Genomic DNA, 25,898 nt, shown 5'->3' with positions numbered 1-25,898 from the left:
GTCTGTCTCGCTCAGCTTCCACTCCTGACGTCGAGTCAATCACGGGCCTAATTAAAGCTTTTTAATTATTATTCCTTCTTGAGAGAGCTTAATTTGAACCCTCCCGTTAAATTTTACGAGCTGCTGGAAACCGGAGACTTTTCCGTTTTATTTTATGATGCCGACGCTGCAGGCTCAGCGAGCAGAGAGACAGAGAGGCAGACAGGTACACAGAAAGTTGGCAGTGAAGGTATGCCAACAGACGGAGCGCTGAAAAGGTAGACACACACACACACACACACACACGCACGCGCGCACGCACAGGAGGACGACGATGGAAAGGTACAGGAAAGTCATTCACAAAAGGCCTGTTGTGTTGTGTTTTTTTTTTGTTTTTTTTTACTGCGCAGAGAATCTGAACTTTTGGCAACCGAAAACAAGAACTTTGCTTTATTTATTTATTTATTTGTTTGTTTGTTTGTTTATTGTGTTGTTTACTACTCAGTTCTGTGGTCCAGATACTAATAATAGGTGCTCAGGGGGTGGGGTTTACAGCACTGTTGCTGAAGGGGTCTTTTGACTCTGTGAAGCAAAATTGATTTCTTTTGGTCTTTTGATAAAACCTTTTAATTCTCTGTTCAGAAATCCCGCGATGTAAAGACGCTTTCCGAGTCGGAGCGAACGCAGAGGCGATGTTTTTCATAAAAGACTCGATTAATACATTTATAGCTAGTTTAAAACATTTCCGCGTCTCTCTCTTCCGTCTCTCGTTATTTCCTCTTTACTTCAGTGGTACAGCTCTGCGCTTAGGCTCAGTTTGCGCCCTGTGACTCGGTCGACTCGTAAAAACGAGTCGATTCCGAGTCGAATCGCTTCCTCGCAGCGTCGGAGTTCACGCAGAAGCGACCACGCTCTTTCGGACCGCCCCGTGGCTCAGTCGACTCGTAAAACCGAGTCGATTCCGAGTCGAATCGCTTCCTTGCCGCGTCGGAGTTCACGCAGAAGCGACCGCGCTCTTTTGGACCGCCCCGTGGCTCAGTCGACTCGTAAAACCGAGTCGAATCGGTTCTTCGCTCCGTCGGAGTTCACGCAGAAGCGACGGCGCTCTTTCGGACCGCCCCGTGGCTCAGTCGACTCGTAAAACCGAGTCGAATCGCTTCCTCGCTGCGTCGGACTTCACGCACGAGCGACCGCGCTCTTTCGGACCGCCCCGTGGCTCAGTCGACTCGTAAAACCGAGTCGATTCCGAGTCGAATCGCTTCTTCGCTGCGTCGGAGTTCACGCAGAAGCGACCGCTCTCTCTCTCGGACTAGACATTTTGATCCGCACCCGAGCGTGCTTGCAGCGTTCTCCTCGTCTAGAGAATATATATATATAGTCTCAATAAGACGTTGTGTAACGACCCTTTCTCCAAAATTCACTTACAGAATTGAAACAGGAAGTGTTTGAAGTTGGACCAGTCACATGACTTGACACTTAACACACAGCACCACGGTTTTCATGCATTTCGGCTGTTCGTTGCCATGACGACGGCGTTTCGGGGCCTGAAAACGGGTTTCAAAGTGCACGTTTTTGAAAACGACGCCGTCATCGTCTCCGTGTAAACGTACCAAAAAAAAAAAAACCCACGGGAACCCGTGAAGACGACGACGTGTCGCTACGCGCGCGCGTGCGTGTATCCCGTGTTCGGTCTGTAGGCGTGTGCGCGAGGACTCGTGCTGCTCGAGATTTTGAGTGTATTGACGCTTCTCCAGCAAAGTGTAGATTTACTGCATCACTACGACGACCAGCGGAGACGCGTTCGTCACGTACCACGCGTTATTAACCCGCGTCTACACCGACGGAGGGCCTTCACGACCTTATCGTCATCTGTGTAGTGGTCTGTTTTGGAGTAAATCTGTGTCCTTTTATTGCTAATAAAATATAGAAAGCAGACGGACTGCCAGCGCCTCACTGTCTGTTTTGTGTTTGCCGATTTTGTTCCATTTTGGTACGACGACGGGGCGTTGTTAGCGCTCGAAGATTTTTTTCCATTCAGTATTAACAAATGAACGTGCTTTGCTAACAGAGTTCTGACCCGGAGCACAAGAACAGCTAGAAGATGGGGTTGAAAACAGAAAAATCCAGTTCCACAATTAAAAATAAAAGAAGCTCTTTATGCGCGTTTCATGAACACTCAATGATATTACATTAGGGACGTCTCGGTATTTATTAAGCAAGGAAAATAATCGACGCTCCGCAAGCGCGAGTTTTCACAGTTCCTCACGACGAGGAATTTTTTTCTCCGCGTAAATCATAAACCGTTGAAATCGTTTGAGAAACGTCAACGTTATCGTGCTTTCAATCCAGGAAAAACTGGTATTAGTTTATAGTGCGGTCTTGTCCGGATCAATACGCTTTTATGTGCGCAGACGCGTAGCATTTCTTTACAAAGTGACGTCGCCATCTACTGGCCTGGCGTGCATGATGCAGCGGTTTTTTGTTTTTTTTTATCCGTTCTCGCCGATCCGTGTGAACGGGGGATCGTTCCGACAACGAACGCGCCGGATAAACTTTTCCGTTTTTAGTACGTCGTCGTCGCGTGAACGCACGATAATTAAAACCCTTCCGACGCCGTGCCTTTTCGCCGGCGTTCGTCTGTGCCCTTCTTCCACGGCGTCTTCCAGAGACGAGTGCCAACGGAGTGTGCAGCAAAAATTGAGACGCTGACGTTGAGGGATGGCGTTGAAGAGACCCAGATATGGCAGAAATGAAGACTTCTGATAGGCAGACATGATAAATGTATAAAGGCTGCCACCTAAATCTGCCCTATTCTATTACAGCGCAGGGATGAGCTCAGTCATGCAGACAGACAGAGACTCAAACTAAACATGTGCTAAACACAATCCTCTCTGACTCGCCCTAATGCACTCCGCTTCGCGCCACACGGAAAATAGGTAATCCCCCCCCCACCCCCCCACAAACCCCTCTCCCATGTGCACACCTCAGTTCGATATTCTCTCAAACCAGGCGTATGACAGCGATCTGGCTCGGCCTGCGTCTCATTCCCTCCGTGCTCTTGTTTCCTGTGTGGCGCGCCGTCACTCGATCCGTTCCTCTCTCTCTCTCTCTCGCATTCCCTTCCGAAGGAAAAAGATCACACGAGCAGTGGGGGGTGTGTGTGTGTGTGTGTGAGAGGGGGGTGCGAGAGACAGAGAGTGCGATAGAGAGAGATTGATGAGCCTGTAAGAGCAGCAGTAATTACTCCGTGTCCATTGCCTACGCCGGATTGGCAGACGGCTAATATCACCCAGACCCCTGGCTCTGACAAACACCACCACTACCACCCCCCTCAAACCCCCTCACCCCCCCCCCCCCCCCCCACCCTCTCCACCTCTTCACACAGTGCTCTTCAGCCTGCCGCCGCTGTGTGGGCTCCCTTCGCTTCTGTCTCATTACGTTATTCCTGGAGGAATCGGCCGAGGACGGACAATGACAAGCCGGCGCTGGCGTTTTCGTTCCTTCGACCTAAACCACTGGAGGCTCAGTGATGGCTGCCAGGCCCGGAACGATGTGCTGAAATATCGATCAAGCTCAACCAACGAGTCTTGCACTATTTGAAAACAATTGCGGTCCATCATTCACATCCCTACTCGAAATGTGTGTGTAGGTGTGTGTGTGTGTGTGTGTGTGGGTGGGTGTTTATTTCCAGCCTGGATCAGTCCAGTTGATGTTTCAGTGTTCTGCGTCTACTCTCGGTAATGACATCAGATTAAGTTCTAGACGTGATGTCTTCATTTTCCACCCGAGCGGATCTTTAGGGAGCGGGGTGGTGCGCGCGTTTCAATCATACTTTTAATTATTTCGAGTAATTAATAGACGCCTCACGATTGTAAATCGCAGCGAAACAGCCGGGCGAAGTGAATCAGCAGCCCAGACGCGCAGCTCCGGCGCGATGAGATCTCTTCCCCGCGTCTCACCAACCGCCACCACCCCCTACCTCCCCCCACCCCCCGTCTCGGGCCGGCGGAAGAATGCCGGCGTCTCGTTTAATTAAACGCGAACGTCAACGCGGCCTCGGCCGCGCCGCTTTAACCCGCGCGGATGCGACGGGGTGTTCGGATGTCACGTCGGCTCATAATCCACACTAACGAAGGATTAATTACAACCGATGAGAACCTTTTCACCTCGTTGTGAACTCGTAAGCTTAATTCGCTTTAATATCTCGCTCCCTGATGCCGAATTATGGAGCCGGGCCAACATCGTATAGGTTTATCGAGAGGCTCTTTATTAAACCCTTTTTCTCTCTCACACACACACGCTGGTGCCGAGTTCTCGAGCCAGCGCCTGATTTTCCACCAGAAGGGATTTTTTTTTTTTTTTTTCCAGCAAATTATTTTCAAAAGCTGCTGATTTGGATTCAGGAACCGGGTCTTGGGCTCGGTGCCATTCTGTCCATGTGACTGTTCCAGAGGGAGGGGGGAGGGGGGGGGGGGGAGTAGATCTAATTACAACCGAAAACAGAGAGAAGTTCGTTTTATTGTCGTTTGCAACACAATAAAGGAGCCTCGTTTACTAACTAAGGAGTCGCTGTTAAAGGAAACTAATCAACGACAGGTTGGTGCGGTGCGGCCCGAGTTGATCATTTCCCAGGAACGACTACAATATTTCCTCGTGAAGTTAATAATATAAACGCAGTTCGTCATGAAACCTGAAAGCGTAGACTTCTCTCTCTCTCTCTCTCTCTCTCTCTCTCTCTCTCTCTCTCTCTCTCTCTCTGTGTCCGAGAGCGTGCCGATCGTTCTGAAGCTCTGACACCGGAGACTCCTTCCATGAATGCTAAATAAACGTCTGGTTACGGACAAGTTCTTATCGGTAACTGTAGGTTTTTTTTTGTTTGTTGTTGTTGTTTTTTTTGCGTTCGATGACACGTCACGTACTTCACCGGCACTACTTGAAAAGCTCTCCTCGGGGAGCTGGGCTTGAACTCGTGTTAAGCCTCGTGTTAATCTCAAATAATCTGCTCGTCTCACGCAGAGGTGTCGGAAACACTTCCCCGATCAAGCTGAATCTCGCAGGTGCATACGTTCATCCAGTCCGGTCATGTCTAGTGATGGAATGACACGGTTTTATGACGTGAAGACTCTTGCTTGTCCAACACTCACACACACACGCGCACACACGGAGTGTTGCTCTAACGCCAGGCTCTCTCGGGCCCCGTCATGCCGCTCGTTCGCTCGTTATAAATGGGAGCTGCTCCTCTGATCTATTGCTTAATTGCCACCTAATTTGCATAGCGGTGCAAATTAACGACCTCTCGAATGAGCGTTCATTTTTCACAAGGTCTTTAGGAGCTCCTTAAGAGGCGGTGCTAATTAGCACAGGAGGCAGCTGTGCTGATGAGGCACGGCTCGTTGCGAGCAAAACGCATCCTTCATCCTCGTCTTCCTCGTCCGCGGACATCTGCGGAGGCTCTGTTTTTTTTTTTTTTTTTCCCCCCCTCGTTGTTTTTTTTTTGTCCCCCCCCTCCCTCCCTGACCCGTGTGAGAGCGCAGACCCGTTTCGGTTTGTTTTTCGCCTTTCTCTCTCACGCTGCGGAGGGAGGCGTGTTGTCCCAGCGTCGAGGTGTGCGTATGAATCACCGGCCGAGTTAATAGTTCTGGGTCGAAGCCACGTGTTTGCTCAAGGTGTGAGCGGCGTTGTTCACACGCTAATCACATCGCGGTGTTGACACTCGCCACTGACCACTGCGTCACCCAGGAAAGCACAATGGCGTGTGTGTGATCGAGAAGGATGTAGGGAGGGAAGTGAATGCGTTCCACAGGGCTGCGGTAGATCAGCGGCGCTTAACCTGAGCTGCTTAGTGCCGGATCTGACCCGTGGGTCGGACGGCTCACCGCTGCCTCACACGAACACACGTCAGACGATACCCTGACGTGGAATCGGCATCGACGCGCCTTCCCCGAGCATAATACCGCGCATCATCAGTACCATACTCGTTCCTGATTGGACGTTTGAAACGTTTTTAGGGTTTTTTTTGGTAACAGTACGGTTTCAGACAAACGTGTAGCTCTTTATAACATTCTTCTGGTGTTTGTTCGCGAAAGCTGTCGTGTTGAGATGTACGTACATGTGCGTTGAAAATAACTAAACGTCAATCTGTTCGAGGCGGGCGATACACGATCAAATATCGTATCGTGATACAAGGCATCTTTACCCATACAACGATATTTATGTATGATATCAAAAGCTTGGAATTATACATTTCTGTTTTTTTTTTTTTTTTGTTTTTTTTTTTTTTCTTGCCCATTCCCCTCCCACTGAAAGAATTATTTTATAATTGTTATTTAGGTGTTGGACGATATAGCCGAGATATCGCATCACGATTCTACAAAGGCATTTTTACCATACGCGATATGTATCATGATGTGTAGGTTTGATGTCAAACTCAGCAGTGTTACAGTTTAAAAAAAAATATATATATATACATTTAAAAAAAAAAAAAAAAAAACAACTTTCACTTTATTTAATGTCTACAAAAAATGGTTTTAAAAAAAATCTATGTAAAACATCAAATTTTTATTTCTGGAATTAATATTAATGAATAAATACGTTTATGTGATGAATTAATTAATGTCATTCATTACTAATAAATGTGAAATATTTAAGCGGCGTTGAATAAAATATTTAAGACTGAGATGAGAAAACACTGACTCCCAGACGTTTACGGATTTTGTTTCTTTTAAAAATAAATAAATAAATAAAACATTTAAATATGTAATAAGAGATCAGGATTTCTCAAAAGTGTACCGTGACATCATTTATCATGATATAAAACAATAATAAATAAAACTATTAAAGCATTCTTTCAAAATTCCTGAGTCATGTTTATTTTTGCTGAAAACTGGCAACACAGCATCGATTTCCTTTTTTTTTTTTTTTTTTTTTTTTTTAAAATCGAATATTCTTTTTTTCATTTTAATTTAGTTTTTTTTTTGTTTTTTTTTATTTTTTAAATCGAATATTCTTTTTTTCATTTTAATTGTTAGTTGTTTTTTTTTAAATAATAAAATTTAAATCTTCAAAATGGAAAAATGTTACTTTCGACAGAAATGTAAATATTTAAAAAAATACGTTAAGTTTGAGAAGATTCTCGCAATTCCTTGATATCGCAAAAATGTGTATTGTAATGCAATTTATCACGATGATGATTATATCGGCCAACCGTTCTACACGCCGTCGCGTTTACGCCGAACTCTTCTACACGCCGTCGCGTTTACGCCGAACTCTTCTACACGCCGTCGCGTTTATCCTGAACTCTTCTACACGCCGTCGCGTTTATGCTGAACTCTTCTACACGCCGTCGCGTTTATCCTGAACTCTTCTACACGCCGTCGCGTTTACGCTGAACTCTTCTACACGCCGTCGCGTTTAAGCTGAACTCTTCTACACGCCGTCGCGTTTACGCTGAACTCTTCTACACGCCGTCGCGTTTACGCTGAACTCTTCTACACGCCGTCGCGTTTACGCTGAACTCTTCTACACGCCGTCGCGTTTACGCTGAACTCTTCTACACGCCGTCGCGTTTACGCTGAACTCTTCTACACGCCGTCGCGTTTATACTGAACTCTTCTACACGCCGTCGCGTTTATGCTGAACTCTTCTACACGCCGTCGCGTTTACGCTGAACTCTTCTACACGCCGTCGCGTTTACGCTGAACTCTTCTACACGCCGTCGCGTTTATCCTGAACTCTTCTACACGCCGTCGCGTTTAAGCTGAACTCTTCTACACGCCGTCGCGTTTATGCTGAACTCTTCTACACGCCGTCGCGTTTATACTGAACTCTTCTACACGCCGTCGCGTTTATGCTGAACTCTTCTACACGCCGTCGCGTTTATGCTGAACTCTTCTACACGCCGTCGCGTTTATACTGAACTCTTCTACACGCCGTCGCGTTTACGCTGAACTCTTCTACACGCCGTCGCGTTTATACTGAACTCTTCTACACGCCGTCGCGTTTATCCTGAACTCTTCTACACGCCGTCGCGTTTACGCTGAACTCTTCTATACGCCGTCGCGTTTATCCTGAACTCTTCTACACGCCGTCGCGTTTACGCTGAACTCTTCTACACGCCGTCGCGTTTACGCTGAACTCTTCTACACGCCGTCGCGTTTATCCTGAACTCTTCTACACGCCGTCGCGTTTATCCTGAACTCTTCTACACGCCGTCGCGTTTACGCTGAACTCTTCTACACGCCGTCGCGTTTATACTGAACTCTTCTACACGCCGACGTGTTTATACTGAACTCTTCTATACGCCATTATTTATATATATATATATATATATATATATATATATATATATATATATATATTTTTTTTTTCTTTTCACACACACTACTTTTCCTAGTCTTGTTAAATGAACATTCCGGTTGATGCTTTCTTGCTTGCTTTGAAGTTATTAAGCTGTAGATAAAGTCGATTCATTAAAGTGACCATTTGGCTTGTTACTATGACGACTATAGCAACATACACCGTAGTTGAAAACCTGATTTAATTTTGATAGCAAATGATTAAAAAAAAAAAAATACATTTTATAGTTTAAAAATTCCTAAATTTTAACATCAGCTGTTTGTTTTTAAACAGAACAATTCAACAGTATCGTGATATCTGAAAAGTTCATCGTCTCTAAATGTATAATGATATTGACATTCCGCTGTTGTATTGCCCAACCCCTGAGATAAGTCACGTTGATGACTCTGTGCTACTTCCTGTAGTTGGAGTACGGCCATCTCGAGTGTTTTCTTTTTTTTTTTTCTTTCTTTTCTTTTAAAGTGTGTGTTTGCACAGTGTCCTCCACTAGTATTGGCACCCTTGGTAAATATGAGCAAGGAAAGCTGTGAAAAATTGTCTTTATTGTTTAACCTTTTGATCTTTTTGTTCAAACAGTTCACAGAAATAATCTGCTCCCATGGATGTCAAACAATCACAAACACAACACGGGTTTATCCAAAAATATATCTTTTGTTAAATATAGGTGCGCAACAATTATCGGCACTGTTTTAGTGAGTACTTTGTGCTAGCTCAGTTTGCCAGGATAACAGCTCGGAGTCTTCTCCTATAACGCCTGAGGAGGTCGGAGAATACACGGCGAGGGATCCGAGAGCGTTCCTCTGTACGGAATCTCTCCAGATCCTTCACATTTCGAGGTCCACGCTGGTGGACTCTCCTCTTCGGTTAACCCCACAGCTTTTCTATGGGTTACAGCTCTAGGGACCGGTATGGCCATGGCAGGACCTTGATTTTGTGATCAGTAAACCGTTGTGTGAAGCTCAACAACCTTTTTCCGCACATCACAGCTATATTCCTCGGTCTTACCCAATGTTATGAATGACTAAGGGAATTTGGCCTGTGTGTTACCTCAGATTTATACCCCTGTGAAACAGGATGTCATGGTTGAACAGTTTCCTGTTCCTAGTCACCCAGGTGTACTAAAAAATAAATAAATAAATAAATAAATAAAAAAGGTAAAATATCAACGGGAATATACTTCACATATATTTTTCTCATATGAATTCATGGAGTGAATTTATTTTATTTTATTTTATTTTATTTTATTTAATCCTCTGTCTCTGCGTGCATTAAAGGAAAGTACCGTCAAACTCAGTTGAACAGTTTGTTAGTTAAATTATATCTCGTGATGCGCATCGCGTGTAGTAGATATTTTTTTTTTGTCGTATCGCCCAGCCCTACATCTCTTTACGTACAAACGGTCCATATGGCGCCGTTTCACCTCACGATTAGCGATCACTGGACAGTATGATGTTATAATATCCATATCATGATAAATTGCCACTTTTCTAAAATCATGACTCGTTTGTTTGTTTATTTGTTTATTTTGTAAAGTATCGTTTTTTCCCCCCCTAACTATTCACGCTTTTCGTGTATCGTAGAAATGATTGTACGACAGGATCGTGATTATTTGACTGACTGATTTTATTCGGTCACATCTCATCGCCGAGCCCCGGTCACGCCGTTTCCTTTCTCACGGCAGCGTAATACAGCGCAGATATATTAGTTTATCCGAGAATAGCAGGAATTTATTTGTAATTCAGCGCCAGATGAAAAGCCAAGTCAAGTCCTGTCACCGAGACGCTCGTTATAAATTCAGTCATTAAAAACGAGTTACGGGTGAAATATTACATCATCGCGATCGTTTTTTAAAAACATTTTATTTATTTTTTTTTAAAAAAATAAATAAATAAAAAATGTGTAAATTCCCCTAGGTGCTGTTGTACTGCGTGTTCCTTAGGACTGGTTAATGGCCGTGTAGCTCGGCACTCAGCATGCGCATGTGTTTGTAACATTTCGTTTCGTTCTCATCTCTCTCTCTCTCTCTCTCTCTCTCTCTCTCTCTCTCAGAATCTCTCTCTCTCTCTCTCTCTCTCTCTCAGAATCTCTCTCTCTCTCTCTCTCTCGTTCTCTCCAGCCTTCTTCTTTGAGATTTATTGGCAGTTTCGTAATCGTTCTCGTACTCTCGCTTTCAGCCCACCGTGCACCGTGATCTTCCGATCTCCCCCCCCCCCCCCCCCCCCGCGCACGCCCCGCCCCTTCTTCCAGCCTTTTAGCCTCTTTTCCGTTTGTGCTTTATGCTCTCCTTCTCTCCATCGTTTTCGTGATGTTTTTATATCACCTCCCGTGACTCCTCTTGCTTTTTATTTTCTCCTTGGTTCTCCTCTCCTCTCCCGTTCTGTTGCCCCCCCCCCCCCCCCCCCCACCTCTCTCTCTCTCCCCCAGTGAAAGGCTGCGAATCCCCAAGAGAGCTGATGCAATTAAAATGCTAATCCTGTCTGTCTACAGAGAGAGCGAGGGAAGGAGGAGGGGAGGGCTGACAGCATGAGGGATTGCAGCTCACATGGAGAACTCGACTGAAATGGAGAACAGAGGGAGAGACCGGGGGGGCCGGGGAGGTGGGGAGGGGCGCACCGACACGCACACGCGCACGCCGAGAGGAGAAAGAGAGAAAGAGAGGGTGCGCTAAGGCGTACAGAGGGGGAAAAACCGCCGTCTGAGAGCCGAGCCCCGAGCTCCGAGGCGCGCCGTGATGGACTGCGTCTCCTGTAATGCACTCAAAATGGCACCATTAATATAGCGCTAGCAGCGGCGAACACAAAACCTCGTCCGTCTGCTCTTAACTCATCACCTGGACCGTACCTGAGCAGCACGGCTCCGTCGTCCACAGCTCTCAATCACACACCTTCTTCTTCTTCTTCCTCCTCCTCTTATTATTATTATTATTATTATTATTATTATTATTATTATAATACGTTATGCAGCTGCTCGCGCCGAATCTTCTCCGTCACGCCTCGTCCTGAATCGTCGGTGTGATTTATCCGTCTGTTTATTTATTTATTTATTTCCATGTAACGGAAGGATATTAAGACGAGCTTGGACAGATGCGGCGCATTAAAAACGTGCATTATCTCATTAACACGTGGGCGTGCGCGTATTAACGAGCCGCGCTAATTGAAAGATTTAGCGTCTGGCTTTATTAATCCTCTTAAAGAAGGCAGAGAGGCGCTCCGGCTGCAGCCGGACGGGAAACCCGCCGAGAACCGAAGGAGCGTATTCCTCCATTCGTCTTTGACCGTTTTGCCTTTTAATTAGTGGCTAATTACGACGGGGGTTTTTTTTTTTCTTTTTTCTTTTCCTTTTCCGGGGGATTTGGTGAGGTGACCGAGTGTGAACGACAGGAGGACGGGTTAATCGTCAGGTCTGTGAACCCTGGTGAATTGTGAAAGGGGGTGTTTGGGGTATGATTAGCAATCAACAGCTTAATTGGGGTAAGTGGGGTAAATGCAGGGTCTAGTACGATTTCGGGATACACCTGGAGGGTATATTGTGCGTTCGCTATCTCTCTCGGTGTATCTCTTTCGCTCTCTCCTTCCGCGTGTGTGTGTGTGTGAGAGAGAGAGAAGGGGGGGGTGTAGGGTTGAAGAGGCCTGTGGAGGAAGGGCGAGTGTGTGAGTCTCTTGATAAAATGGTGCCTCCTTCCTTTCACTCGTTAGTATTTTATACCTAACAGGGTTTTGTGTTTGTTTGTTTGTTTGTTTTTGTTTGCCCCTCCCCCCCCTCAAAAAAAAACAACATTTAAAAGCATGTATTTTTTTTTAACCTCCGTCTTCTTGCAGTACATGCAGAAGAAAAGGAAAAAAAAAAAATCTGCTATTCAAGCAAACACACTTAATGTGATTTAGTGTAGTCCCCTGTTCTTCCGTCCCAGGAAAAAAAAGTTTTTCTTCTCTTTTTATTGGAGTTTTACAGGCTGAGATAGAAAGAGGGGGGAAAAAAAGAGAGAGGTGCATGGAGAGAAAGAGGGAGGGAGGGAGGGAGGGAGGGAGGGATGGGCGAATGAAGGTCATTAGTTCAGTCGGCTGGGTACGGCGCATTCCTGAACCGTAAGAGGGGGAGTGATGGAGAGAGAAGGAATGTAGAAGAGAGAGGGAGGGAAAGGGGGAAACGGGGGTAGACCTGAATGGAGGCACCCAGGAGAGGCAAGAGGGAACAAGAAAGAAACCAGAGAGGGAGGGGGGAAAAAAGTTTAAAGGAAGGAGATTGTTTAACAGAGGGAGAGGGAAAAAATTTGAAACGGAGTGTGTGTGTGTGTGTGTGTGTGTGTGTGAGAGAGAGAGAGAGAGGAGGGGGAGGTTCAGACTCATCTAAAAATGTGGTATCAGTTAAGTTTCGCAGGCGAGCACAAAGAGAATGTTTGATTCGTGTTTGGAAGGAAGCAGTCAGCAGATCCTCATTAGCACCACACACACACACTCATGAGTGATGCGTGTGTGTGAAAGAATGAACTCTTTGAAGTTTGTGTCGCTTTGGAAACGGAGCGTGCGCGCACACAAACAGAGAGCACAGGAATGTTGTCCTTCAACTGGTTTTTCTTTCCTCCTGTCTTGTGATGCACATCATAGTTCTGTATAGTGTGATGTGAACCCCTGCCTTGTGTGTGTATGTGTGTGTGTGTGTGTGTGTGTGTGTGTGTGTCAGCAGTGTGAGAGATGTGACAGGTCTGGGGTTAATACACTGCCGGATTGCTGCGGCTGATGGAGCACGCTCTCGTATTACTGCAGCCATGCCTCATGCTCGCCTCACGCAGACATGCAGGCCCTGAGGCGGCCGACGCTGCCCTCTGCTGGACGAGAGCGGAGCGATCACGTTGAACTTTACAGGAGGATGAAAGAAATATATATATCAGATTCGGTACTCTTTCTAGTGAGAAAAGATGATTATGATTGAGCATGACAGGACACAAGACCGTGTGAATTAATATGAACCGGCGTTCGCAAACATTTCGAAGAACTGTAGAGTAAACACACGTGCATGTAGATTTCCACGATTTCAAATGCTGACTGTTATAAATATTTACCCATCACGCTGACCAGAGCCACGCCCTCTCGTCCCGCAGTGTTGAGCATCCGTGGCGTGCAGGAGGAGGATCCACCCGACCCCCAGATCATGCGTCTGGATAACATGCTGCTGGCCGAGGGAGTTTCCGGTCCCGAGAAAGGCGGCGGATCGGCGGCGGCCGCGGCGGCCGCGGCGGCCGGAGGATCGCCGAACGACGGCAGCGTGGAGCACTCGGACTACAGAGCCAAACTCGCTCAGATCCGCCAGATCTACCACTCCGAGCTGGAGAAATACGAACAGGTAAGAGTGAAAGAAGCCTCGTTTTCGAACCCGAATCGGTTGTTCTGGACAATACGAATCGTAGATTTACAGTGGAAATGATTCGTCGCTCGTCAGGTTTAATCGTCGAAACTTTCAGCCGCTCGCGGCGAACAGATCAAACAAAAGCGCCGCTACTAGTCACGTTTCCGTCCAAGTTGCGGATTTAATTCATGCCAAAAATTTGCATATCGCGTAACACACGTGCGAATAAAGCACCGTTCGTTCGAGAGGAGGACATCGTCACGTCCCGGGGAAACTTCCGCGTCTCGCTCTCCGCCGTTTTTACTTTTCTGAGACCGTCGTCTAATCACGTGATTTGTCGAGGCGAAGTCACGTGACTATTTCTTCTTTTCTTTCTTTTATTCGATGAAACATGTTTCCGTCATAGTTTATACGCATGTCTTCTTATCGAATAACAGTTGTTGTTTTTTTTTTTTTTTCCCTCCATGCAAATTCTGGAGCTTTTATTCACGTTTACGCTTTGTTTTTTTTGTTTTTTTGTTTTTTTTTTTTAAAAACATGCCACGTCGTAGAATTCGCATAAAGATACGTGGACGGAAACCTAGCTCCCGATACCACCACTAGTTAGAGTTAACTGTTTAACCGTTTTCCTATTTCCCAGCACGTCCCGAAGTGTTTTATTTCCCTTATACCACAGTAGATAACATATTCAATATGATCATCAAATAAATGATATAAACGCCAAATCGTTATCGTCGACGTTCTAGCCGCTAATGAACGCGCTGACGCCGGGGACCGCTCACGAACGTGTTCGCCATGTCGGCGATTGTTCGTCTTTGTTCGTCTTTGTTGACCGACGGCGCTTCCAAATAAATCAATAAAACTATACGGGGCGTCCACCGTACGTGGCTGGGTAAGTTGTTACTATGGTAACGTATTGAAGTAAGCCCGTGATTTGAGAGCTGCGGTCGTTAGGAACCGAATCGTTCTGACCGATGGGGTTCGAGAATTGTGCGCGAGATCAGCTAGACGTGAAGTCCGTCATGCTTACGGACTGTTCGATGACGCTCGTGATGGAGAAAAGAAAAGTTACGGGTAGTAATTACAGGGCTCTGATGCATTGTGTGTACGTAATGAGAATCACAGGGCTGTGATGCAGCTGTGTGTGGTGAGGTCTGTGCAGCTGTGCTCTCTGTACTGACCCAGTTGCTCTGTGTGTGTGTGTGTGTGTGTGTGTGTGTGTTTCAGGCCTGCAGTGAATTCACCAACCACGTGATGAACCTGCTGAGAGAGCAGTCACGCACGAGGCCCATCTCACCCAAAGAGATCGAACGCATGGTGGCCATCATTCACCGCAAGTTCAGCTCCATCCAGATGCAGCTCAAGCAGAGCACCTGCGAGGCCGTCATGATCCTCCGCTCGCGCTTCCTCGACGCCAGGTGTGTGTGTGTGTGTGTGTGTGTGTGTGTGGACGACAGGGGGGAAAAGATAGACATGAAGGCATATTTACCCTGGACGCCACATATTTTTACTTTGATCCAGAGATCAGAGAAGAGCCATCCCTCCTGACTAACACTAATCTAAGTCACCACTTGGTTACTGTTGCTACGAAGGTCACATGGATGATTGATTCATGAGGGTAAGCACGAAGCAAGCCTAGCAGGTCAGCTCAGGTTTCCTCTGAAACCTTGAGCACGCGTCGGTCGGAACCATAAATAGCGTTACACTCTGTCAGACTTTCGAAACGGACGTGAAAAGAGGTAGAATATTTATGTCCACGCTTAACCCGTCCCCTTTATCTTCTCGGCTGAGCTGCATCGTTTTAGCAGAAAGTAAGGGATCGAAACGGGATCTTTTCACCGATACACAGCGTGTTATTGACTACGGCAAAATATCCACGGTGTGATGGATCCCGCCGGAGATTTCTCAAGATGTTCTATGACGTTTTAAGATGGGTGGGTTGGCAGTTAGTGATGGAAAGGAGTCGGAACACACAGTGCATCGCAGCTTATGGGGCTGTGTACCTGCAGACCGGTCAGAGAACCCATGCTGACCCCCTGTACTCCACCGAAAGCACCTACGACGTCCACGTGAGCGTCAGAACTGCAATGGAAGAATGCGGCCTGGTCTGACGAATCACGTTTTCTTTTACGTCATGTGGATGTCCAGGTGCGCGTGCGCCGCTTACCTGGGGACGAGATGGCACCAGGATGCACTATGGGAAGAAGGCGAACCGGTGGAGGAAGTGCGATGCTCTGGGTAATGTCCTGCTGGGAAACCTCGTGTCCTGACATTCCTCTGGACGTTCCTTTGACACGTACCACCTACCTAAACATCGTTACAGACCAAATACGCCTCTTCATCGACGGTACTGCCTCTTTCAGCAGGATGATGCGCCTCGCCGCACCGCAGGAACACTCTGAGGAACATGACCGATAATTCCAGGTGTTGACCCGGCCTCCGGATTCCCCAGATCTCGATCCGATCGAGCGTCTGTGGGACGTCCTGGACAAACGATTCCGATCCATCTCACAACTTGCACAACTTAAAGGATCTGCTGCTAACGTCTTGGTACCGGATACCACAGCACACCTCGTAGAGTCCGTGCCTCGACGGGTCCGAGCCGTTTCACCGGCACAAGGAGAGGAGGACCTACACGATGTTAGGCCGGTGGTTTTAATGTCATGTCTGAGCGGTGTACACATTGTCACTAGGTTTTTTTTTTGTTTGTTTGTTTGTTTGTTTGTTTGTTTGTTTTTTTTATTCGTATCTCATTGTCTTTTCTTTTTCTTTCCTGTCCACAGACGCAAGAGACGTAACTTCAATAAGCAGGCGACGGAGGTGCTGAACGAGTATTTCTACTCGCACCTGTCCAACCCGTACCCCAGTGAGGAAGCCAAGGAGGAGCTGGCCAAAAAGTGTGGCATCACTGTGTCTCAGGTCAGAAACACAACAGCAGCAGCTCCGTCACACCTGTCTGAGCAGGGATCGATGAGCGTCACTAAACCCGGTCAGGAGAACCGATTCCTCACGGAAAGCCCGATTCACTCCAGAGGTCCTCTCGTAGAGGACGTAGCCGCCGTCACACCTCGAGAGCCGGTAGAAAACGAGTGGGCGGGGCTATAGTCTCTTGAGGGATAATACAGAATTTCGTGGTACAGGCCTGATGTTTGCTTGTTCTACGCTGGAGTTAACGTGCCATTTTTATTTGACAAAATTAAAACGCGACGTGTAAAAGAGGACTTCAGGGGCTCGCAGAAAAAGAATTTTTCTCTCGAGAGCGGTTCACAAGATGTGAAAGAAAATGGCGGCTGCTGTCGATTCCCTTCACGCTCCAGTTCGTAGCTTTTGAAAGGAAGGGGGTTTTAAACCCGTATGGTTTCCGTCGTGAGAGTGCTGGCGCGAGTGCGGAGCTCGCCGACACGTTAATGAAATGCAGCCAGAGAGCAAAGTTCAGTCGAGAGGCTCGGCTTATTATCTACAGGAAGTTATGAAATCAGAATATCGATCTGCGAGTCATTCCTCGCTCACTGTGATGCTCACTGGCTTTCTCTCTCTCTCTCTCTCTCTCTCTCTCTCTCTGGATTATTCTCTTCCTCTCTCTGTTCGTTCCTTCTCTTTTTGTCTCTTCATTTTTATGGCATTCTCTCTCAATTTTTTTTTTTTTTACTTTCTCTTTTCTTTTTCTCGTTCTACTTATTTAACACTTTCCACCTCGACCTTTTCTTTCCTCCTTCCTTCCTTCAGGTTTTCCATGGGTCTTTTAAAACATCTTAAATTCCTGCATGTAAAAACAAGGCCTTCATTAGCATTAAAATCTCTTTAGGTGTTATTTTCTCTCCTCGCCGATCGAGACGGTAAACCCGTGTGACCGTGTCGCGCTCGGAGTGAGAGAGCGCGCGGCGTGTGTGTGTGTGTGTGTGTGTGTGTGTCTCTCTCATCCGTGTTTTAGAGCGGCTCGGTTCGCAGGAAACGCTCCACACCGGCTTCGTCTCAGTCCGAGCTGTGAGTTCGAGTCGCTCGTACGTGCGGTTAGACCCGGCACGCGTCGGGTTCACTACGGGTTTACGTTCGAGTCATCTCAAACACTCCTGTGGGACGAGGTTTACAGCATTTCACCTGATCGGTAATGAGATATAAATTTAAAAAAAAAAAAAAAGTGTTGTCAAGTCTTCCTGCGGCTTTCCTCCAAAATAAAAGCCACAAGATCTGACACACAGAAGTGAATTAGGTCAGAAATATCGGACTGTTAGATTACTATTTGTACCCCTAAATAAAAATGTACTCTCTTTTATATATTTATCTTTTTTCTCCTGTGTAAAAATGGATGTATATTTAGAACACTACTTGATACGTTACCCTGATATTAGATTACAAAACGACCCGGTAAACACTGCTGCGAGGGGGTTTCTAATACCGCTGCCGAGGGCGCGAGGGTGAAGTCGACGTCTTTTTCTCTTCCGATTGCCGTAATCCGTCTCTATGGGTTTTTTTTCGTTCTTGGAAAGTCATGGAAAAGAAATACTGGATTTTTTACACTACAAAAAGGAGATTTGCTCCGGTCTCCTATATTCCTCTAGAGAAGTTGACCCTGCTATAGTCGACTTAAACCCAGAACCGGACGTATACGCAGGAAGACGACCCGTTCGAGCTGACGCGTCGTGGAGCGTGACTGAAGTGACGTGTAGGTCTTAAGATGTTTCTGGAAATGTCTCGAATATGGTTTTCAGTTTGAAGTTCCGATGCCTGCAGATACCCTGTTGCTTTCTTTCTTTCTTTCTTTCTTTCTTTCTTTTATCAGTTATTTACTTATATCAACTTTGGATGTCCCCCCCCCCCCCCCCCCCCCCATCTCTTCATATTGTACATTTCCTACGTTTCTCTATTTACCATCTCAACTTTCTCGTTTTTTTTTTTTTTTCTTTCTTTTTTTCATTTAATTTTTTTTTATACAAGTTCTCTTCCCTTCATGTTTTCATATTTAACTCCTCGGCTACGGCTAATTAAGACCGTTTAGTCAAGTACTCTCTAGTTAAATAAATGGTAATTAAATGAAACACTGCTCTGTGATTAATTACAGGATGAGACGATACACCCCGTGTATCCTAATAATTACAGGAAGCATTTCTCTTTATTTCCATGTATGGAAATCCTCAGTGCTTTTTATTTTATTTATTTTATTTTATTTTATTTTTTTGTATTATAATATGATTGTCGATGATCAGTATTTATTGATGGCCCGTGTTGGTTGCCATGTGAATATCCGTGGCGTTAAAACGAAATAAATAAATGGTTATTGTGTTCTTTTGAGATTTCCCACATCAGCCAATCACTGTTCAAATACCTTTCCCTTAAACCGTTAAGCCCCGCCCCTTACAGCAGGACCGTACTCGGGTTATAAAGGAAATCTCTTATCTAGGAACATGAAGTGGCACTTGGGAGAACTCTTGAGACGCGAGATAAGATTTTATTGCGTGTGGGAGAATACGGCCCTGTTCGTCTGTATGTTTATGTAATTTGTTGTATTTGTTATATAATGAGGCCTTATATAGATACACTCCAGTCTGCAGAAGGAAAACGTAATGATGTGTATGAATCGTTAGATTTTACTCTCAGTGTGTGTGTGTGTGTGTGTGTGTGTGTATGTGATATATATATATTTCATGTTGGTTTTTTTAATGGTATACTTTGGCGTTAGACTGAGTGTCCGGCTCGTGGACCCGTCGTCTCTCTCCACTTTTCTACTCAGTGTTTTCATTTCTGTAGATGTTGTGTCAGTGATGTTATTACGCTTATACCACAGCGATGTGTCAGTGATTAGTTATCACGCTTATACCACAGAGATGTGTCAGTGATGTTATCACGCTTATACCACAGCGATGTGTCAGTTATTAGTTATCACGCTTATACCACAGCGGTGTGTCAGTGATGTTATCACGCTTATACCACAGCGATGTGTCAGTGATTAGTTATTACGCTTATACCACAGCGATGTGTCAGTGATGTTATCACGCTTATACCACAGCGATGTGTCAGTGATTAGTTATCACGCTTATACCACAGAGATGTGTCAGTGATGTTATCACGCTTATACCACAGCGATGTGTCAGTTATTAGTTATCACGCTTATACCACAGCGGTGTGTCAGTGATGTTATCACGCTTATACCACAGCGATGTGTCAGTGATTAGTTATTACGCTTATACCACAGCGATGTGTCAGTGATGTTATTACGCTTATACCACAGCGATGTGTCAGTGATGTTATCACGCTTATACCACAGCGATGTGTCAGTGATGTTATCACGCTTATACCACAGCGATGTGTCAGTGATTAGTTATCATGCTTATACCACAGCGATGTGTCAGTGATGTTATTACGCTTATACCACAGAGATGTGTCAGTGATGTTATCACGCTTATACCACAGCGATGTGTCAGTGATGTTATCACGCTTATACCACAGCGATGTGTCAGTGATTAGTTATTACGCTTATACCACAGCGGTGTGTCAGTGATGTTATTACGCTTATACCACAGCGATGTGTCAGTGATGTTATCACGCTTATACCACAGAGATGTGTCAGTGATTAGTTATCACGCTTATACCACAGCGGTGTGTCAGTGATGTTATTACGCTTATACCACAGCGATGTGTCAGTGATTAGTTATCACGCTTATACCACAGAGATGTGTCAGTGATGTTATCACGCTTATACCACAGAGATGTGTCAGTGATTAGTTATTACGCTTATACCACAGCGGTGTGTCAGTGATGTTATTACGCTTATACCACAGCGATGTGTCAGTGATTAGTTATCACGCTTATACCACAGAGATGTGTCAGTGATGTTATTACGCTTATACCACAGCGATGTGTCAGTGATGTTATCACGCTTATACCACAGAGATGTGTCAGTGATTAGTTATCACGCTTATACCACAGCGATGTGTCAGTGATTAGTTATTACGCTTATACCACAGCGGTGTGTCAGTGATGTTATTACGCTTATACCACAGCGATGTGTCAGTGATTAGTTATCACGCTTATACCACAGAGATGTGTCAGTGATTAGTTATCACGCTTATACCACAGCGATGTGTCAGTGATTAGTTATTACGCTTATACCACAGCGATGTGTCAGTGATGTTATCACGCTTATACCACAGCGGTGTGTCAGTGATGTTATCACGCTTATACCACAGCGATGTGTCAGTGATGTTATTACGCTTATACCACAGCGATGTGTCAGTGATGTTATTACGCTTATACCACAGCGATGTGTCAGTGATGTTATTACGCTTATACCACAGCGATGTGTCAGTGATTAGTTATTACGCTTATACCACAGAGATGTCAGTGATGTTATCACGCTTATACCACAGCGATGTGTCAGTGATGTTATCACGCTTATACCACAGCGATGTGTCAGTGATGTTATCACGCTTATACCACAGCGATGTGTCAGTGATGTTATTACGCTTATACCACAGCGGTGTGTCAGTGATTAGTTATTACGCTTATACCACAGCGATGTGTCAGTGATTAGTTATTACGCTTATACCACAGAGATGTCAGTGATGTTATCACGCTTATACCACAGCGATGTGTCAGTGATGTTATCACGCTTATACCACAGCGGTGTGTCAGTGATGTTATCACGCTTATACCACAGCGATGTGTCAGTGATGTTATTACGCTTATACCACAGCGATGTGTCAGTGATTAGTTATTACGCTTATACCACAGCGATGTGTCAGTGATTAGTTATTACGCTTATACCACAGCGGTGTGTCAGTGATTAGTTATTACGCTTATACCACAGCGATGTGTCAGTGATTAGTTATTACGCTTATACCACAGCGATGTGTCAGTGATGTTATCACGCTTATACCACAGCGGTGTGTCAGTGATGTTATCACGCTTATACCACAGCGATGTGTCAGTGATGTTATTACGCTTATACCACAGCGATGTGTCAGTGATGTTATTACGCTTATACCACAGCGATGTGTCAGTGATGTTATTACGCTTATACCACAGCGATGTGTCAGTGATTAGTTATTACGCTTATACCACAGAGATGTCAGTGATGTTATCACGCTTATACCACAGCGATGTGTCAGTGATGTTATCACGCTTATACCACAGCGATGTGTCAGTGATGTTATCACGCTTATACCACAGAGATGTGTCAGTGATGTTATCACGCTTATACCACAGCGATGTGTCAGTGATGTTATCACGCTTATACCACAGCGATGTGTCAGTGATGTTATCACGCTTATACCACAGCGATGTGTCAGTGATGTTATTACGCTTATACCACAGCGATGTGTCAGTGATGTTATCACGCTTATACCACAGCGATGTGTCAGTGATGTTATTACGCTTATACCACAGCGATGTGTCAGTGATTAGTTATCATGCTTATACCACAGCGATGTGTCAGTGATGTTATCACGCTTATACCACAGCGATGTGTCAGTGATGTTATCACGCTTATACCACAGCGATGTGTCAGTGATGTTATCACGCTTATACCACAGAGATGTGTCAGTGATGTTATTACGCTTATACCACAGCGATGTGTCAGTGATTAGTTATCATGCTTATACCACAGCGGTGTGTCAGTGATGTTATTACGCTTATACCACAGAGATGTGTCAGTGATGTTATCACGCTTATACCACAGCGATGTGTCAGTGATGTTATCACGCTTATACCACAGCGATGTGTCAGTGATTAGTTATTACGCTTATACCACAGCGGTGTGTCAGTGATGTTATTACGCTTATACCACAGCGATGTGTCAGTGATGTTATCACGCTTATACCACAGAGATGTGTCAGTGATTAGTTATCACGCTTATACCACAGCGGTGTGTCAGTGATGTTATTACGCTTATACCACAGCGATGTGTCAGTGATTAGTTATCACGCTTATACCACAGAGATGTGTCAGTGATGTTATCACGCTTATACCACAGAGATGTGTCAGTGATTAGTTATTACGCTTATACCACAGCGGTGTGTCAGTGATGTTATTACGCTTATACCACAGCGATGTGTCAGTGATTAGTTATCACGCTTATACCACAGAGATGTGTCAGTGATGTTATTACGCTTATACCACAGCGATGTGTCAGTGATGTTATCACGCTTATACCACAGAGATGTGTCAGTGATTAGTTATCACGCTTATACCACAGCGATGTGTCAGTGATTAGTTATTACGCTTATACCACAGCGGTGTGTCAGTGATTAGTTATCACGCTTATACCACAGCGGTGTGTCAGTGATGTTATCACGCTTATACCACAGCGGTGTGTCAGTGATGTTATCACGCTTATACCACAGCGATGTGTCAGTGATGTTATCACGCTTATACCACAGCGATGTGTCAGTGATTAGTTATCACGCTTATACCACAGCGATGTGTCAGTGATGTTATCACGCTTATACCACAGAGATGTGTCAGTGATTAGTTATCACGCTTATACCACAGAAGTTACGATGTTTAATTTATTAACGAAGGACACGTCCATCATTTTTAACAGCTACAGATTTAATGTTTCAGCGCGACCATGAGGCGAGCTCATTTCCGTGATAGCAACGTTTAACAGTGCTCCTCTCTCTCTCTCTCTCTCTCTCTCTCTCTCTCCCTCCCTCTCGCACTTCCTCTATCTTTTTCTGTTTCTCTCACTGTCTTCCTCGCTTTCTTTTTCTATCTCTCTCTTTTTCTCCTTTCTCTCTTTTTCTTTCTCTTAATCTCTTTCCCTCTCTTTCTTTCTCTCTATCTCTCTCTTTATTTCTCTTTCTGTCTCTCTCTCTCTCTGTCTCTCTCTCTCCCGTTCACTGAGAACCCAGAAGGCGTACACTCTCGAGCACTGGCACTGGACACTCCTTCAATAAATGTTACATAAACGTCTCCAAACACGAACGTCACCACTCCAACGCCTGTGGGGTTTTTTTCTTTTTTTCTTTGTTAAACAAAGGTTTATTTTTTTTCCAGCATTATGAGATTTGTTACTCAGATCGTATAAAGCGTTCGGCGGCCAAGTGCCCGTGTTTGAGCCGTTACTATAGGAACCAGTGTCGACGTGTTGGAGCGAGCGCATTCATGTTAATCCGACCGCGTCGCTGCCCGAACCACTTTCCAGGCCGTGCCGTAATCCGAAAATAATGCACACCTTCTGACCAATCAGATTGGAGGATTCCTCCAGGAATGTGGTGTAAATATGGTTCATCTTGCCGGTTCGGCCCGGCGTGCTCCTACCTGCCGTGTTGTTAAACATCTTGCACGTTGTGTGTTTCAGGTCTCTAACTGGTTCGGCAACAAGAGAATTCGGTACAAGAAAAACATCGGTAAGTTTCAGGAGGAAGCGAATCTGTACGCCGTAAAAACAGCCGTGGACGCAGCCAACGTTTCTGCACAGGCCAGCCAGGCAAACTCCCCCGCCACACCCAACTCAGGTGTGCAGCACGCGCACACACGCACATACACACACACACACGCACGCACGCACGCGCACACACTGATCAAGACATGGATAAACACACTGCACACACACACACATGCGCGTGCGCACACACACACACACACAAAAACACACGCCCACATACAAACACATACGCGCGCACGCATACACACGTGCACGCGCGCACTGATCAAGTCATCAATAAACACACGGCACACACAGCACCTCGTCACACCAGGTGCAGATAACAACACGCTACAGCTTTCTGTTTTTCCTCACGTCCTCTCGCTCTCTCTATCTCTCGCTCGCTCTCTCTATCTCTCGCTCGCTCTCTCTCGCTCTCTCTATCTCTCTATCTCTCGCTCTCTCTATCTCTCGCTCGCTCTATCTCTCGCCTGCTCTCTCTATATCTCGCTCGCTCTCTCTCTCTATCTCTCGCTCGCTCTCTCTCGCTCTCTCTCTCTATCTCTCGCTCTCTCTCTATCTCTCGCTCTCTCTATCTCTCGCTCGCTCTCTCTATCTCTCGCTCTCTCTATCTCTCGCTCTCTCTCTATCTCTCGCTCGCTCTCTCTCTCGCCTGCTCTCTCTCTCGCCTGCTCTCTCTATCTCTCGCTCGCTCTCTCTATCTCTCGCTCTCTCTCTATCTCTCGCTCGCTCTCTCTCTCGCCTGCTCTCTCTATCTCTCGCTCTCTCTCTCTATCTCTCGCTCGCTCTCCCTATCTCTCCCTATCTCTCGCTCGCTCTCTCTATCGCTCGCTCGCTCTCTATCTCTCGCTCGCTCTCTCTCTCTATCTCTCGCTCACTCTCGCTCTCTCTCTCTCTATCTCTCGCTCTGTCTCTCTCTCTCGCCTGCTCTCTCTCTCGCGCGCGCTATATATCTCTCACCTGCTCTCTCTATTGCTCGCTCTCTCACTTTCACTCTCTTCTCTCTCGCGCGCTTGCTCTCTCTCTCTTGCTCTATCTCTCGCTCTCGCTATCTCGTGCTCTCACGCTCTCTTGCGCTCTCTCTCTCGCCCCCCCCCCGCTTTCTCTCTTTCTCTCATCCTTTTCTCTCTCTTCTCCATTACTCTCTCATTTTATTTCTCACTGTTTTTCCATCTACCGCTCTCCTGATTATTCTCTTCCTCTTTCTGCTCCTTCTTTCTCTTTTGCTTCCGTTTGTCTCTATTTTTATCGCATCACCTCTCAATATTTTTTCTGTCCTCTGTAGTGAGCATTTAAAACGTTCTCCCTCTTTCTCTGTTCTTTCTCTCTTTCAGCATTTCTCTTATTCTAGGTTACTTTCCCTTTCCCCCTTTCTTTCGTTCATTCGTTCTTTCTCAGTTCTTTACTCAGCCTCTTTAAAGCGACTGTCTTGTCTTTTTCTTTTCTTCTCTTCTATATTTCTCTTCTGTAACATTTAACATTCTCCGTCTTTCTTTTCTTTCTCTCGTTCTGTTTCTCTTTTAGTCTTTCTTTCCCCTCCTTCTCTTTTTCTTCCTTTTTTCTTTCCATCTGTTATTTTGATGCTTTCTTTTTACTTTAACTCTCGTTTGTTGTTTTTCCCTTCTTTCTCCATCATTTGTTCATGTATTCTGTCACCTTTCCTTCTGTCTTTCTCCTCTTCTCTCTGTTCTTCCTGCATTTCCTCTGACCTTTCGCTTCCCTTTCTCCTTTGCCTGCCTTTATTTATCTTTCAGTCTCCCTTCTTCATTTTATTCGTTCATCCCGGCGTTTTCTCCAGGAAAAGCAAATGGTAGTTGATGATGATGGTGATGATGAT

The 25,898-nt window shown here is 45.6% G+C and overlaps 1 protein-coding gene and 1 long non-coding RNA gene across 4 annotated transcripts in view; one reads left to right on the top strand and one right to left on the bottom strand.

The window, feature by feature from the left end:
* Positions 1-13,520, bottom strand: part of LOC124626241 (uncharacterized) — a 33,828-nt gene extending 20,308 nt beyond the window's left edge. The window contains exon 1 of the long non-coding RNA XR_006980952.2: positions 13,394-13,520. This is a non-coding gene — a long non-coding RNA (uncharacterized LOC124626241). The remainder of the gene's footprint in view (positions 1-13,393) is intronic.
* The window catches only part of pbx4 (pre-B-cell leukemia transcription factor 4), a 63,928-nt gene that overhangs the window by 24,277 nt on the left and 13,753 nt on the right, over positions 1-25,898 (top strand). For 2 of the 3 annotated variants that reach the window (XM_017454754.3, XM_017454755.3), the window contains 4 exons: positions 13,433-13,674; positions 14,905-15,095; positions 16,461-16,596; positions 23,975-24,131. In XM_017454754.3, the coding sequence (XP_017310243.1) occupies positions 13,433-13,674; positions 14,905-15,095; positions 16,461-16,596; positions 23,975-24,131 (726 nt within the window). The remainder of the gene's footprint in view (positions 1-13,432; positions 13,675-14,904; positions 15,096-16,460; positions 16,597-23,974; positions 24,132-25,898) is intronic. The other variant, XM_017454756.3, reaches the window with a different exon arrangement.

This window comes from Ictalurus punctatus, chromosome 24, assembly GCF_001660625.3.
Source record: "Ictalurus punctatus breed USDA103 chromosome 24, Coco_2.0, whole genome shotgun sequence".
Lineage (NCBI taxonomy): Eukaryota > Metazoa > Chordata > Actinopteri > Siluriformes > Ictaluridae > Ictalurus > Ictalurus punctatus.
This window is presented reverse-complemented; position numbering and strand designations above follow the sequence as displayed.